This window comes from Leucoraja erinacea, chromosome 8, assembly GCF_028641065.1.
Source record: "Leucoraja erinacea ecotype New England chromosome 8, Leri_hhj_1, whole genome shotgun sequence".
Taxonomy (NCBI): Eukaryota; Metazoa; Chordata; class Chondrichthyes; order Rajiformes; family Rajidae; genus Leucoraja; species Leucoraja erinaceus.
In genome coordinates, this window is record NC_073384.1 from 39,047,732 (window position 1) to 39,063,958 (window position 16,227).

Genomic DNA, 16,227 nt, shown 5'->3' on the forward strand with positions numbered 1-16,227 from the left:
CTAGTACTGTAAGGCAGGAACTCTACCACTATTTCAGTTTGCCACCCTAATGCTGATTTAAGTAATGGATAGTACTCACTGAATACTCAAAGCAGGCCAGGTAACACCTGCTTTCAATTATCTGAATATTGCTTCTTTTTAACAGCTGGTAGTGCTGCTTCACAGCGCCGGAGACCCGGGTTCGATCCTGAACTCGGATACTGTCTGTGTGGAGTTTGCACGCGTGTGGACCGCGTTGCTTTCCAATGGGTGCTTAGTTTTCCTCCCACATACCAAAGACATGCGTGTTTATAGGTCAATTAGCCCTCTGTAAATTACCCCTAGTGCGTAGGGAGTGGATGAGAAAGTGGGATAACATGGAACTAGTGTGAACAGGTAATCAATAGGTGGGCCGAAGGGCCTGTTATCAAACTGCATCAATCATTTCAATCTAAGCCAACTGATGCGTTAACATCCTGCGAGATTAGTTGTTTCAATAAACTTTTTACTTTTGAGTGCAACCTCACTAAATCTTTTTTTGAACTCCTCTATTTTTCTCTTGATTTTTATAAAACAATACAGCATAAGAGTGCAGAGGAGGTTTACCAAAATGATGCCTGGATTATAGATATTAACTACAGGGAGAGGTTGGACAAACTTGGATTGTATTCTCTGGAATGCCAAAGACTGAGCGTAGACCTGATAGAAGTATCTGAAATTGTGACAGGCATAGATAGGGCAGACAGCCAGAACCTTCTTCCAAGAGAATAAATGTCAAAGACCAGAGAGCATAGCATTAAGGTGTGAGGTGCAAAGTTTAAAGGAGATGTGCGAGGAAAGTTTACTAACACAGGGTGGCGGGTGACTGGAACATATTGGTGGTGGAGGCAGATACGATAGTGATGTATGAGCCTTTTAGAAAAGCACATGGATATGGATCATGTGCAGGCAGACACGATTTTGAACAATAAATATTATGGGAGCTCGGTTTTATGTGGGTGTGTCCATAAGTTGGCCGCTCATCACCCAAGGATGGCCTGCACTTAATCACAGAGCACAAAACACCAACTCCCAACATTTACCATCAACAAGCTTTTTCCACGTTTGATAATAACAAGGATAGAGTCATAGTCATACAGTGTGGAAACAAGCCCTTCAGTCCAACTTGCCCTCACCGACCAACACGTCCCATCTAAACTAGTCCCACCTGCTGGTATGTGGCCCATATCCCTCTAAACCTATCCTGCCCATGTACCTGTCTAAATGTTTCATTAACATTGCGATACTTCCTGCCTCAACCTGCCTCAACTACCTCCTCCAGCACCTCCATATATCCATCACCCTTTGTGTAAAAAAGATACCCCCCAGTAACATGGTGCCCAGAACTGAACACAATACTCTAAATGTGGCCTCAGCAACGTCTTGGATAACTGCAACATGACATCCCAACTTTTATACTCAATACTCTAACTGATGATGGCCAATGTGCTGTAAGCCTTTTTAACACAACACTTTAATTCTTCAGAAGGTAGACACAAAAAATCTGGAGTAACTCAGCAGGTCAGACATCACCTATTCCTTTCTTCTGGAGAAAAGGAATAGGTGATGTTTCTGGTCAAGACCCTTTTTCAGACGTCTTGACCCGAAACATCACCCATTCCTTTACTCCATAGATGCTGTCTGACCCGGTGAGTTACTCCAGCTTTTTGTGTCTATCTTTGGTTTAAACCAGCATCTGCAGTTCCTTCCTGCACTTTAATTCTTCAATCTGACTTCCACACTACCTTGCAAGTAAATTGTTTGAAAGATAATTTTAGACTTGTGCAATGTTTAGGAAATACGCTCCCTGCTCTGACATGTCGTATGATGAGACTTAGCGTAAGTGACATCCGCCTGTCTTAATGGACAATTTAAATTCACGAGGAACAAACACGTTCTCGGTAAGATTTACAAAGAGATTCAAATACAGAGGTGTCAATATGATGAGATAAGGACACAAAGTGCTGGAAGTAATTCAGCGGGTCACACAGCATCCCTGGAGAATATGGATAGGTGACATTCCATGCTCTACCAAAGTTAGTGAAGGAGAATTATAGGGCAGAACTCCCTGGAGATCCAGGGTGGTCTTTAATCGTCTTGAGGGAATAAGGCAGAAAAGATTATCTCCCCCTTACCATTTCCTGATGCCCCAAAGAGTTAAACATCTGCCGACTTGCGTGTGGGCACGGTTTCTGGATAAGAAACCACAGCAGCTAATTTACACACATCCCGCCAACAACAAATGAACTTTGACCTGGTAATCTGCATTTGATAACGTTGATGAAGGGAAGAATGTTTGTTGGGAAACAAGAGGAACCTTCTGCATTGACTCCAAGTCCCTTGGGAAAAGCAGAATAAAAGCTCCTCATGGAATATATAATCCAATTGAAATCGCAGAGGGAATGTTGAAGGGTAGGTGCTAACAAGAAAACCTTGTTGCAGTCAGCAAAATAGTGTAATACATCTGGGAGTGAAATGCAAGCTGGTTGTGCTACTAATCCCGCCAACTAGCACTTAAGAGAGAAACACTGACACTTCCAAAAGGCACTGAACGATCTTCCAGATGCAAGGTTAGAAATGAGAGCCGTGAGGGTTTATGGGTGAGCCGATCAACAGAAACAATAGACGCAATATCAGGATGATGTCGTGTTCAGGGGGCAGTGATAGAGTTACAGCCTTACAGCGCCAGACACCCGGATTCAAACCCGAGTACGGGTGCTGTCGGTTCAGAGTTTGTCCGTTCTACCTGCGACAATGGCTTTTCTCTGGGTGCTCCAGCTTCCTCTCACATTCCAAAGACCTGAAGGTTTGTAGGTTAATTGGCCTTGGTAAAATTGTAAATTGTCCTTAGTGTGTAGGATAGTGTTAGTGTACAGGGATCGCTGGTCGGCGCGGACTTGGTGGTCCGAAGAGTTAAATAATGTCGATTCAGAAACTCCAGACACATTTGTCAAAATTGCAGATGAAATCAAGAACTGACAGGAATGGAAGTGGAACTAAAACAGGCAGCCTGAAAAAGCACGGGATAAGTTAAATAAGCTATTCCAGTGGGGCATATAATGGGATATTAACTTTAACTCAGACTTATGTAAAGCATTGTACACAAAAAAGGAACAGCCAATGCAAATACTAGCTGGACAGTGGTCAAATTCTCACTTTAAAAGATTTTGTGTGATTTTTGGAGACACTAGAGACAACAAATGCTGGAAAATTGAGCAAAGTAAAGTCCTTCCTCTGGCTTCACAATTCGCAACCCTTCAATCTGTTCGTCTCACACTCAGCAGGTCAGGCAGTATCTGGGGAGGGAATTGAAAAGTGATCGGGACAGATCTTCATAGTTTGGAGGAGGATGCCAACTCAAAATGTCATTGGTCCATTTCTCATTCCAGATGCTGCCTGACCCGTGAAATTTCTTTGTACTTAGTGTGATTTTTAACAGCCTAAGCACTTGATTAATTAGTTCATAAGCCATGGTGGGAGCAGAAATAGGCCATTCGGACCATTGACTCTACTACACCATTCAATCATAGCTGATGTATCTTTCCCTCTCAAACCTATTCTCCTGCCATCTCCCCATAACCTTTGACGCCCTTACTCATCAAGTATCTGTCAAACTCCACCCTTAAATTACCCAATGTCTTGGCTTCCAGAGCTGACTGTAGCAATGAATTCCATAGATTCACCACCCTTTGACGAAATAAATTCCTTCTCATCTCCTTTCGAAAGGTACACCCTTTTATTTTGAGGCTGTACCCTCTGGTTTTAGACTCTCCCATTAGTGGAAATATCCTCTAGAGACTGCTGCTGTAGGCCCTCTGCAAGGCGCCCCAGGACTCCACGATGTTGTTCAGCGCCGCCCGCGTTGGAAGCTCTCCGCACCAGAGCTCCACGATGTTGGAGCAGCGGCCCAACGCTCCGGAGCTCCAAACGGCGACCCAGGTAGGCATCGCCCGCTCCGCGGTGACTCCAGCGCTGCGCCGCCGCTGTAGCAGCCCTGGTCCGGTTCCCGGTCCCCGGCAGGAAAGGCCGCTCCGATCCAGCTGGTAGGCCGCGAGGTGGGGGGGCGAGGACGCGACTCGGAGAAATAGTCGCGTCCCCGCCAGGAAGAGACTGGGAAACGGTTTCCCCCTTACCCTGCCACCCACCCCCACATAGAAAAGTTAAAGTTTCCCCCAACACAAAACTTTAGACTAACTAAAATTTTTTCAAAAAGATTGAATTACAGGTTGTAGGTAGATGCTGCTGCAGTGCAGCCCCCCCCCCCCCCCCCCCCCCCCCTCAGCCTACTCTGTGTCCATTTACTGAGCGGTCTAAAATACAATATGCAAATGGCTGCCATATATCCCATAGGCTTTCTGGGAACATTCCAGAAACATTAAATAGGAATCTGAGGGACAAAGTTTTCATACAGAAGGAGGTAGGCATATAGAACGAGCTGTCAGAGGAGATAGTTGAGACATGTACTATAACAACTATTTAAAAGACATTTGGATAGGCACATGGAAAGGAAAGGTTAAAGGGATATGGGCCAAATGCAGATGGGGCTTCTTGGTCGGCCTGGGCAATAGACAATAGATGCAGGAGTAGGCCATTCGGCCCTACGAGCCAGCACCGCCATTCAATGTGATCATGGCTGATCATCCCCAATCAGTACCCCGTTCCTGCCTTTTCCCCATATCCCCTGACTCCGCTATTTTTAAGATTGGGCAAGTTGGGCCAGGGGGGTCGTTTCTGTCTGTGCAAAACATCTCAACACCTTCTCTTCAGACAACATCACAGCAAGGAATTTGGGAGTCCTGCCTACAACTTGGGGAGTCAGGAGCCAGAGGACAATACAGATGATCTGTGTTCCTCGCTTATTTGCCAGATTTTGAAGAAACATTACGCCGAAGGACCATTAAAAAATGCAACTAGGTGGAAAGTTTTGGCCTTGTCCATTTCAATTTTATTTTTTTGGAATTATCTTTCCAACAACTTCAACATAGTTTACCTTAAAAGGCCAAACATATTTCAGAAAAAAAGCCCGTTTTACGGAGGAATTTAAACCAATTTCACGAGGATTGGGTGAATATTTCGAAAGGAATAAAAAAATTGCAGGGCTGTGAGGTAAAAGAGGAAGGAGTGTGGCCCCAAATGTTTCAATGATGGCATTGAGTCAAAGCATCTGAGCTGCCTTAGATTTGCACCATAATCATTCTGAGGTTCAAGACCATCACAAGGAATTATTCTTACACTTCCACCTTCAGACTGCAATATAGCTACAAGGAGAAATTGGCAGGCAAAGATGCCCAAACGCCCAAAAACCCAAGGCACAAGCAACTGCAGATACTGGGATCTTGAGCAAAACACAAAGTGCTGGAATAAGTCCACGGGTCAGGACGTATCTGTGGAGAGAAATGGATAGGCGACATTTCGGGTCCGGACCTTCTTTGGACTAATTGGGAGAGGACGGGGGGTGGGAGAAACCCCGACAAGTGATAGATCTATTGCCGGTGATGAGGAGGGGAAGATTGATTGGCAGATGGGTGGAGTAAGTGACAAAGGCTTGAGCTTGAGCTTGAGAAAAGGAGACAAAAAGGCACCGAGTAAGGAGAGAAGAGAAGCAAAAGGTAAAGTCAGAGGGAAGGATATAGGTGAAAGGGGATCGGGGTGGAGGGAGGGGAAGAGGGATGGGATAGTGGGAGAAATGGGTGAGCACCAGAGTGGGGGACGCTAAAAACTGAAGGACCAAATTTGACCCTAGAAATTGTGGGGATTTACCCTGCAGGTAAACTGCTGGCCTGGGCTTCTATCTAAAGATTCTAACATATAAAGATCTCTCAGAGCATTTGTGACCAATATACATTCCACCGGTGCTGTCGGTGTGGAGTTTGTACGTTCTTCCTGTGACATGCGAGTGTCTGGTTTCCTATCTCCAGGACAAGTAGGTAGGCTAATTGGTCGTTGTAAATTTCCCCCAGTGTAAGCGAGTCATAGAATCTGGAGGAAGTTAACAAAAATGTCAGGAAAATAAAATGGGATTAGTGTAAAGATGTGGTTGATGGTCTGTGCAGACTCAGTGGGCAGTAGGGCCTGTTTGCGTGCTGATTCTTTCTATGAATTCATGACCACCGAAAATAGATCAATTATGCATTAATTTCCCTGAAGTGATGTTACAATTCGAATGGGTGGTCAAAAAGGCTTTCGTGACATTGCCTTCTTCAATCAGGATATGGAGAATAGATGTTGGAATGTTATACATAATGTACAACTTATACTTTACACTTGTACAAGAGGTCGGTGAAGCCACACTTGGAGTAATGAGTTCAGTTTTGGTCTCCCTACTACGGGAAGGATGTCATTAAACTGGAATGAGTCCAGAGAAGATTTATGAGGTTGTTGCCAGGACTTGAGGGGCTGAGCTATAGGGAGAGGTTGAGCAGGCTAAGACTTTATTTCTTGGAGCACAGGAGGTATATAAAATCATCAGGGAATGTACAGAATATTTGACGCAGGGGTAGAAGAATCAAAAAGAAGGACATATGTTCAAGTTGAGAGAGGCAAGATTTAATACAAACCTGAGGGGCAACATTTTCACTCAGAAGATGGTGGATACATGGAATGAGCTGCCAGAGGACGTGGTTCAGGTAGGTACTATAACAGTATTTAAAAGACACTTGAACCGGTACATGGAAAAAAAAAGGTTTAGAAGGATAAGAGGCAAATGCCGGCAAATGGGACTAGCTTAGATGGGAGGTCTTTGTTCGGCATGGACAAGTTGGACTATTTCATTGTTGGTTTTTAGATGATGTGCAAAATGCCTCCTGTATTTGTTTTCATTTTTCTCTTAACAGCAGTGAAACAAGTGATTATTAAATAGATTTAACAAGGTAGCTGTTTATACACTAACAGTAAAAGTATTAACCATACTGGTACCCACAGTAAAGAGGCAGCATAATTAGCTGTAGGACAAGAGAAGCATCGCCTGTTCAATCCTTTATTTATATTTGTTTTTAAGCGGTGTTCTGCAGCACTACAGTTCGAGAGGAAGGGTGTTCAAACAAGTGGCAAATTGCTTACAGTATCAAGTCTCCTGCAGCAGTGAATTATGTGCTCAGCTCATTCACAGAGAGCAGGACATAAAGGCCCAACAGTTTGAACAGGCAGACACATTACCACAAAATCATGTACACAATGGAGCTGTGTTAAACATCAGCCCATGGTTTTCAGAAAAGTGACTCCCTCCACTCCCTTTTCCCTCTGAGTCTGCACAAACTGAATGAGTTTACTTTAGACTTTATAGAAAGGGCATGGAAACAGGCTGTTCGTCCCATCGAATCCGCACTAACCAGCGCCCACCCCAAACACTAGCACTATGCTACACACTAGGGTTAATTTACAGAAACCAATTAGCCTCCAAACCTGCACGTCTTTAGAGTGTTGGAGGAAACCGGAGCACCTGGAGAAAGCCCATGCAGTTACAAGAACGTGCAAACTCCGTACAGACAGCACCTGTATTCGGGATCAAACCCGGATCTCTGGCGCTGGAAGGCATCATTTCCACCGCTGTGCCACTGGGCTGCCCTTGTTTCCAAATGTTAAGCAGTTATTATTACAATTTTGTCTGAGATGGCTGAACCCGGCCACATGTCTGGGGGTCTTCGGGAGGGATTTCAAGTGCGCTCCCGTAATTTTGTCCATGATTAAAGAAGGTGCCAGACCACCAGTTGCCATAAAAGCATTGGTGGTCCTTTATCCAGTTTGATTGAATAGCATGCACAACAAAGCTTTTCACTGTACAATAGTACACATGACAATAGTAAAATGAGTAAACCTATCCCTGATTCCATCCAGCTTCTCCCCCCACCTCTCCACATTCACCTTCCTTTCAAGGCATTCTTGGCTCCTGTCACCCAGTTCCTTTCAACTCTTCCACCTCTGCCATACACCCACCATCCCTCTCCCAGCATTCACATTTCACTCCCCACTTTCCTTTCTTCCCAGATTTCACGATTTGCACCCTTTTGCCTTCTCTACTTATCACCTCGATTCTTGGTCACTATCTCCATTCTTGTCTCCCCCTACCTGACCCAACAGCCTATCAATCCCTTTGCACCTGAATCACCTATTATTCGCCAGCTCTTGCCCCAAACCCTTCACCTCTTTCTGCCAGTTATCAAGAGTCAAGGGTGTTTTATTGTCATTTGGCCCAAGCCGGAACATTGAAATTCTTACTTGCAGCAGCACAACAGATAGGTAAACATAGTACTGTGTAAACACCACAATAAACCAAACAAAAACAAATCAGTATATATAAAATGAGACAAATAAATAGACAACAATAGTGTAAAACCAAAACATATTGTCCCCGTCTATATAATTCAGAGCCTATTTGGAGGATGTAGTTTTCCGAAGAAGGGTTCTGACCCACAACGTCCTTTGTCCATTCCCTCCACAAACGCTGTCTGTCCCACCGAGTTCCTCCAGCAATTTGTTTTTTGCTCTAAATTCCTCCTGCCCCATTGAGAATAAAATTGCCTGACTTTTAAAATCCAGTCTTTTACAGTCAGATCATACAACGTGGAAACAGGTCCCTTCAGCCCAACTTGCCCATGCCAACCAGCCACACTGGTTCCTTCTGCCTGTGCTTGGCCCATATCCCTCCAAATCTATCCTAAACATGTACCTGTCTAAATATTTCCTAAACATTGTGATAGTACCTGCCTCAACTACCTCCTTTGGCAGCTCGTTCCATATACCCACCCTTTGTGTAAAAACGTTGCCCCTCACCTTCCCATTAAATCATTCCTCCCTCACTTTGAACCTATGTCTCCTGGTTCTTGATATCCCTACACTGGGTACAAGACTGTGCATTTACCTTATCTATTCCTCTCATAATATTTTATACCTCTATTAGATCAACCCTTATCATCCTGCGCTCCAGGTATTAGACCAGGCCTGCTCAACCTCTCTTTATAGCTCAGGCCTTCCACTCCTTTTATTTCTGAACAATGAGTAACGTCTATGTTCTATGGTCTATAACATCTAGTTTATGTGTTTGAGCCATATTTCAGTCAAAATTGGGTTTGACTGTATAATTTATTAACAGTAATTCTTTTTAATTGAAACACATTTTGAAATTAGCCCAGTGTAGATTCTGTGCCTGCAACAGAAATGAAGTTGTTCTAAGCACTAAACTATGCAACTGTTCTCTCATTTATCATTATAATTACATTTTACAATCCACTCTGTATTGAATATAGAATAACTCCCATGTTAAAGCCAATATTATCATTACACAGATCATTAATATCATTATTGTTTCTGTGCATGTCCCAGGGGATAGGAGGCCGGTTTAAACATTAGGCCAAGCAACATTTTAGTATGGGAGAGTTGTTTTTGCTGAATTCAGTTCTTTTCCTGCCATCCATAATATTCAACATTCTGCAAGGGGGTCAACACAAGGAAGCCTTGCAGACAAGCCTGCGGCTGGTCTGACTAACAGCGAGGTAGTGACTTGTCGGGAATTATCCCCAGTGGTCAAGTGTATTTTGTTTAGTTTAGAGATACAGTATGGAAACAGGCCCTTTGGCCCACAGAGTCCATATCGACCATCAATCACCCGTTCACTAGTTATCCCACTCTTGCATCCTACACACCAGGGGCATTTTACAGAAGCCATGTAACCTACAAACCTGCACATCTTTGGAATGTGGGTGGACCCGGAGTAAACCCGCCCGGTCACAGGGAGAACATGCAAACACAACACAGACAGTACCCATAGTTGGGATCAAACTCTCTGGCGCTGTGAGGCAGTAGCTCTACCAGCTGTGCTACTGTGTCTCCTTTGGAATATCTTGGGATATGAATACTTTTATCATGCACAGTCACCAAATACTGTGCAAGTGCAAGAAAATGGCAACTCGGTGATCTATCACTAATAATAAGCCAGTGAGCCACCTACCAGAGAGAACAACCTCAATCAAGTCCCCTTCATGAATGTCTTCCGCTGACATCAGCCTCTGTAAGATGTTCTCAGAATTCAGGTCATGGCGAAAGAGTAAGATCTTGTCATACATTCCGAAAAAGCCACATTCTGGGAACTAAAAGAAAAACAAATTAGAAAATTACCAATTCTGCAAATTTAACAGCTTGCCCTCACTACTATGACAATGCTTAAAATGCTTAAGAAACTGGACATAATTTTTTTTTTATTGCACCAATGGCCCTTTGATAACATTAACTTCAAATTTAAAATAAATCACATCAATATCAGTACATATGTATACACACACGGATACATGTCTATTAACATGAACAGATTAACAAAATGCCATTAGAAGTATAATAACCCAAATACTAGGCTTTAAAAAAGATCATTTATGCATTTTCCACAAATTATAATCCAGTTCTAGGCAATTGTAGAACATGCAACCTGTGCCTCATTTCGCACCCAATGATGATGACCAAATAAAAAAGTTGCTGGTTCTCAGCCTCTAGTCCTCTATTTAACCCCAGCAACTTGTTTTTAAAATAATATCTAACTAGCATATAGAAGTGCGTGTGTGAGACTAAAAGAGTATAAGAACATGAAATATGAAACAGCTCTGAATACAAACAGATCCCATCGTGGCCACAGCTCCCTGTTCAACTCCTAATATTCTGTATCTAGTTCTTGAATATTCCATCATCACAATAAATATTCCAAACTACCTCACGAGAAACTAGTGTCAAATTAAATTTTAATTCGGAGAAAGGACACAAAGTGCTGAAGTAACTCAGCGGGTCATGGTCAGGTGATGTTTCAGGTCAGGACCTTTCTTCAGACTAATTAGGGCAGGTGGACCAGTCAAGGATTTGTCAGAGGTTAAAGTTGGAGGCCAGGTCATTGGGTACTTTTAAAATGGATATTTGGTTTGAGATTCGTCATGGTGTCAAAGGTTATGGGGAGAAAGCACAGTGGTGACAAAGTGGCGCAGCGATAGTGCGAATGTCTTAAAGCATCAGAGGCCCGGGTTCGATCCTGACCACGGGCGCTGTTTGTACAGAGTTTGCACGTTCTCTCTGAGACCGTGTAGAATTTCACTGGGTGCTTCGGTTTCCTCCCACATTACAAAGACACACAGCAAAAGGCTGAGGGATACCAAACATGGGACAATAGGGCCAAGAAACCAATGGTGACCACTTGGTAACAAAATCTTTGCTCATTTTTCTACTTGCAAAATGTTTAATATTAATTAGAGAAAAATTTGGTTTACCAAGGCCCTGAACTGTTCTTCAACTCTTCACACAGCCTTTAATTTTCCTGATGCAAACTTCAATATTTTCCTACTGAGTCCTCCCTTCCAACAGGGAACCTCAGTAACACTGCGACCTGTTGCCCTTCCCCCTATTCCAAACGTGACCTCTCTAAACCCTCACCCTTGCATTAACCCCCCCCCCCTCCCTCCCTCCCCCCCCCCCCCCCCCCCCCCCCCCCCCACAGTACCACCCCTCAAGCCTCGTTCCACCCTTCTGACACCAGCCCTTGTGTTTTCACCACCCCAGGACATGTCACCAGAACGTGCACCTAAGATAGCAATGACATGGCAACCTGACGGAAGAAGGAATAGAGGCCGACCAAAACTCGCATGGAGGCGAACATTCCAGAAGGATTTAGAAGCCCGGGACGCAAACCTAACGAGGGTGGAAGTTGTCGCACACAACCGAACAGAATGGCGAAAGCTTGCTGCCCAGTGCACTCAACAGTGTTGGAGGAACTAAGTTTAAGTAAGATGACCTCCCTCTAAAGAAGGGTCCTGACCCGAATCGTCATCTATCCATGTTCTCTAGAGGTGCTACCTGACCCGCTGCCTCCTGAATTACTCCAGCACTTTGTTTCCTTTTCAATATTTTCCAATTTCGCCAGAGACAATTTTAACATAGATAGAGCTCTTAAAGATAGCGGAGTCAGGGGATATGGTGAGAAGGCAGGAACGGGGTACTGATTGTGGATAATCAGCCATGATCACAGTGAATGGCGGTGCTAGCTCGAAGGGCCGAATGGCCTACTCCTGAACCTATTGTCTTTGGTCTATAACAACATTTTCCAATTACACTTCCATGACTGATGAAGCCAGGAACAATTTACAATCAGCTGCCCATTCATGTTTTAATTTCACATTCAAATTAGTTTCGCCGCTGTACCAAATTAATCGCTCATCTGGCAAAAGGCGGTTGCTGAGGAGTTCTGTAAAATTAAACCGATGGCAACTGCATGGAGTTCAGTTTCAACGCCGGCCAAGCGCCTCTACGTGGCATGCTATAAACCTGCTGCTGCTTCAGCCCTGGTGTTTACACTGTGTGTGGAATAAGTTGAGACCTTAACCCTTGGAGCGCTGTAGCAATATTTTCCTTGCCACATCCAAGTTCACAACTGATGGTTTTCATGGAGCACCTTATAAATTCAGACACAAGGTGCTAGAGTAACTCAGCGGGTCATGTTCATAAATTATAGGAGCAGTCATGCCTGATTTATCTTTCCCTCTCAACCCCATTCTCCTGCCTTCTCCCCATAACCTCTGACACCCATATTAATCAAGAATCTGTCAATCGCCGCCCAAAGAATATCCATTGACTTGGCCTCCATGTCCGTCCGTGGCAATGAATTTCACAGATTTGCCACCCTCTGACTAAAGAAGTTCCTGTTCAACTCCTCAATGTCCTTTTATTCTGAGGCTGTGGCCTCTGGTCCTAGACTCTCCTATTAGTGGAAACATCCTCTTCACATCCATGGGTCAGGCAGCTTCTGTGGAGGGAATGGATATGTGATATTTCAAGTCGGGATCCTTCTACAGACACCATTTTACTGCTCTTCTGTGAAATCTCCTCAAGCTAAGACCACTTTGAAGATAACGACACAAAATGCACGAGTAACTCAGCAGGTCAGGCACTATCTCTGGAATAATGGCTAAGATGACATTTCAGGCCCCTTTTCCCGCTGTATGACTATGACTAATACTGAGGAGTACGTTTTTCATCTTGAACGACCAGCCAGAGGAAGTAGTGGAGGCAGATAGTATTAAAATATTTAAAAGGCATTTGGACAGCTATTTGGACAGGAAAGTTATGGAAGGAAACAAGTTTAATGTGGGCTTAACAGATATAGAGATCAGGGTCGGCATGAATAAGCACAGATATCTGTGCTGCACATTTCTATTAATTCTATGACTGTAATTTCTATTAATTCTATGAGTCGGGGAGTGGCCTTGGCGGGGGAAGTGTCTTGTGAGAAAAGTGCGAGTCTTTGGCTCAAGAGTCTTCAACGAGGAGGCTGAGGCAAGGAGGCTACACTTGTTTGAAATTATGACTTTTGTCTTCTGAAGAAATGGCAGGCATGTTGGTGCAGTGTGTTTGCTGCAGGATGTGGGAAGGCAGGGACAATGCTGGTGGTTCTGGAAACTACACCTGCAGAAATGGTGTCCAGGTGCAGCTCCTGAACATGTTAGGGAACTGGAGAAGCAGCTGGATGACCACAGAGCCATACGGAAAAATTAGAGTTTCCTGGAGAGGACCTACAGTGAGGTTCTCACGCCAAGGATACAGGAAGAGCAAAGTTGGGTGACTGTGAGAACGTGGAGTAACTGTGGAGTGCAGGAGACCCCAGTGGATGTGCTTGGTAACATCAGTCTTGCTTTTGTTTCATTTTTGCTCTTTAGTTATGTGATAAAATAGTTTACTACAGCAATATTCCAGTACTCCAACTGAGGCCTAAGCAAGGTCTGGCCCAGTCTAAAGAAGGGTCCTGATCAAGAAACATCACCTATCCATGTTTTCTAGAGATGCTGCCAGACCCGCTAAATTACTGCAGCACTATGTGTCTTTTTTTGCAAATCAACATCTGCAGTAGGAGTCATAGTCATGCATTGTGAAAACAGTCCCATCAGCCCAACTTGCCCATGCCGACCAACATGCCCCTTCAACACTACTCCCACCTGCCAGCGTTTGGCCCATATCCCTCTAAACCTACCTCATGCATGTACCAGTCTAAATGTTTCTTAAATGTTGTGATAATACCTGCGTCAACTACCTCCCCCGCAGAACAGTTTGTTCCATACACCCACCACCATTTGTGTAAAAAGGTTATCCCTCAGGCTCCTATTAAATCTTTCCCCCCTCATCTTAAACCTATGGTTCCTGATTCCCCTACTTTGGGTAAAAGACTGTGCATTTACCTTGTATCTACCTCAGAAATCCATATGGTTTCCATATGCTTACAGTTTGTTCTTGTGAAACATCACACAAAACTGAATAGGCAACAAAGAACTTAATTTCAGTGCACAAGCCCTACAAAAACCAAAGCAATCCCAGATGCCATGGGCAAGTCCTGACGATGCAGAATCTGACCACAGTGATCAGGAAGCACACCTTTGTTAGAAAGAGTATTGTTCCTCAAAAGGTAGTGCAATATACGTTTGATAACTCATCATTAAAAACATTGCCGATAAATCCAAAACCACATTTATATTGCTGTTCCGTGGATTTCAGTGAACTCTATAGTAAAGGCACAAAGTGCTGGAGAACTCAACAGGTCAGGTAGCATCTCTGGAAATCATGGATAGGTGACGTTTCTGGTCAGGACCCTTCTTCAATCTGAATATTGACAAATCCTCTCTCTTGGCTTCCTCAGTGCAGCACAGGGTGGTCCATACCCGGGTTCAATCCTGTCCTCAGGTGCTGTCTGTGTGGAGTTTGCACATTCTCCCTGTGACTGTATGGGTTTCCTCCCACATCAAAAAGACTTGCGGGTTTGTAGGTTAATAGGCCTCTGTAAATTTCCCCTTCTGTATAGGGAGTGAATGGGAAAGTAGGATAACACAGAACTAGTGTGAACGGGAGATCGATGGTCAGTGTGGACTTGGTGGAATGGAGCGGCCTGATCCACACTGTATCTCTAAACTACTGAGATCCACACCATATCAGCCAATTAGTGCGATATCAAGAAGTGAGTGAGCACTGGAGTTATCAAAGGATGTAGTGCTGAAGATCTTTCCTGCAGAACTAGCAGTGCCTCTAGTCTTTAAAACAATATTTGCATGTGGGAAATTCGCCAGATATGTGCTGCCTTTTGAGAACAGGATGTACAAATTAAACCTGACATGTAACCACTCAATCGGTCCACTCTCATTAGCAAAGTGATGGGAGGCAGTTGTCAACACTGGTGTCACTTTACTAACTCACTAGCAACTTGCTCACCAGTGCCCGGTTTGGATTTCACCAGAGCCATTTAGCTCCAAACTTCACCAAGAGCATGGTCCAAACATAGATCAAAGAAAGGCTTGAATCCTAGAGGTGACATGGTGGTGCAGCGGGAGAGTTGCTGCTTTACAATGCCAGGGACCCAGGTTCGATCCTGACTAGGGGTGCTGTCTGTACGGAGTTTGTACGTTTCCTTCGTGACCGCGTGGTTTTTCTCTAGGTGCTCCAGTTTCCTCACACATTCCAAAGACGTATAGGTTTGTAGGTTTAATTGGCTTCGGTTAAAATAGTAAAATTATCCCTCGTGTGCAGGATGGTGCTAGTGTACGGTGATTGCTGGTCGACGCGGATTCGGTGAGCCGAAGGTCCTGTTTCCGCACTGTATCTCTAAAACTAAAAACTAAACTAGTATTGGAGGAATCCTTCAGTCCATACGTTGTCTCTTGAACATAGAATCCTTTGGGGGTGATCACTGGGAGTTACTGATAAATTATATCTGGCTCACAGGGCACTCTTCTATCAAGCTATTAAAATTATTAGAGCATTTCCCCTACCAACATCTCATCCGTATCCATGTGAGCGGTTAATTAAGTGAATTATCTCTTTCTTGCCAGCTCATAAATAAAAAGCTGTCGACCAGGTCATGAACAAACATTTATAATGCGGAAAAGCATAACAGTTAAACGACTGGAGTAACAGCCATAGGCTGGGATTATTGATCGTGAGAGACAAGCTTGGGTCCTACTGCAAGATAATTCAGTTAATTAAATACATTTGGAATCAAAAGCTAGTCTCAGTAAATGGCAGCTGTGATGCTGGAAAATTGTCACAAATTCTCAGCTGGTCCACCAATGCCCAGGAGGGTGAGAAGTCTGACATGGCTAGTTGCAACGCTGGACCTTACACTTGGTTGACTCTGACCAACCCCTTTGGTTCAGAGCAATTAGGAATGGGCACGAAGCAACAGTCTTGCCTGTAAAGTTCAAACCCTGT

The 16,227-nt window shown here is 44.1% G+C and overlaps 1 protein-coding gene across 1 annotated transcript in view; it reads right to left on the minus strand.

The window, feature by feature from the left end:
* Nucleotides 1–16,227, minus strand: part of prkd3 (protein kinase D3) — a 268,503-nt gene that overhangs the window by 146,084 nt on the left and 106,192 nt on the right. Inside the window, exon 3 of the mRNA XM_055639547.1 lies at nucleotides 9,962–10,100. Coding sequence (XP_055495522.1) covers nucleotides 9,962–10,100 — 139 coding nt within the window. The remainder of the gene's footprint in view (nucleotides 1–9,961; nucleotides 10,101–16,227) is intronic.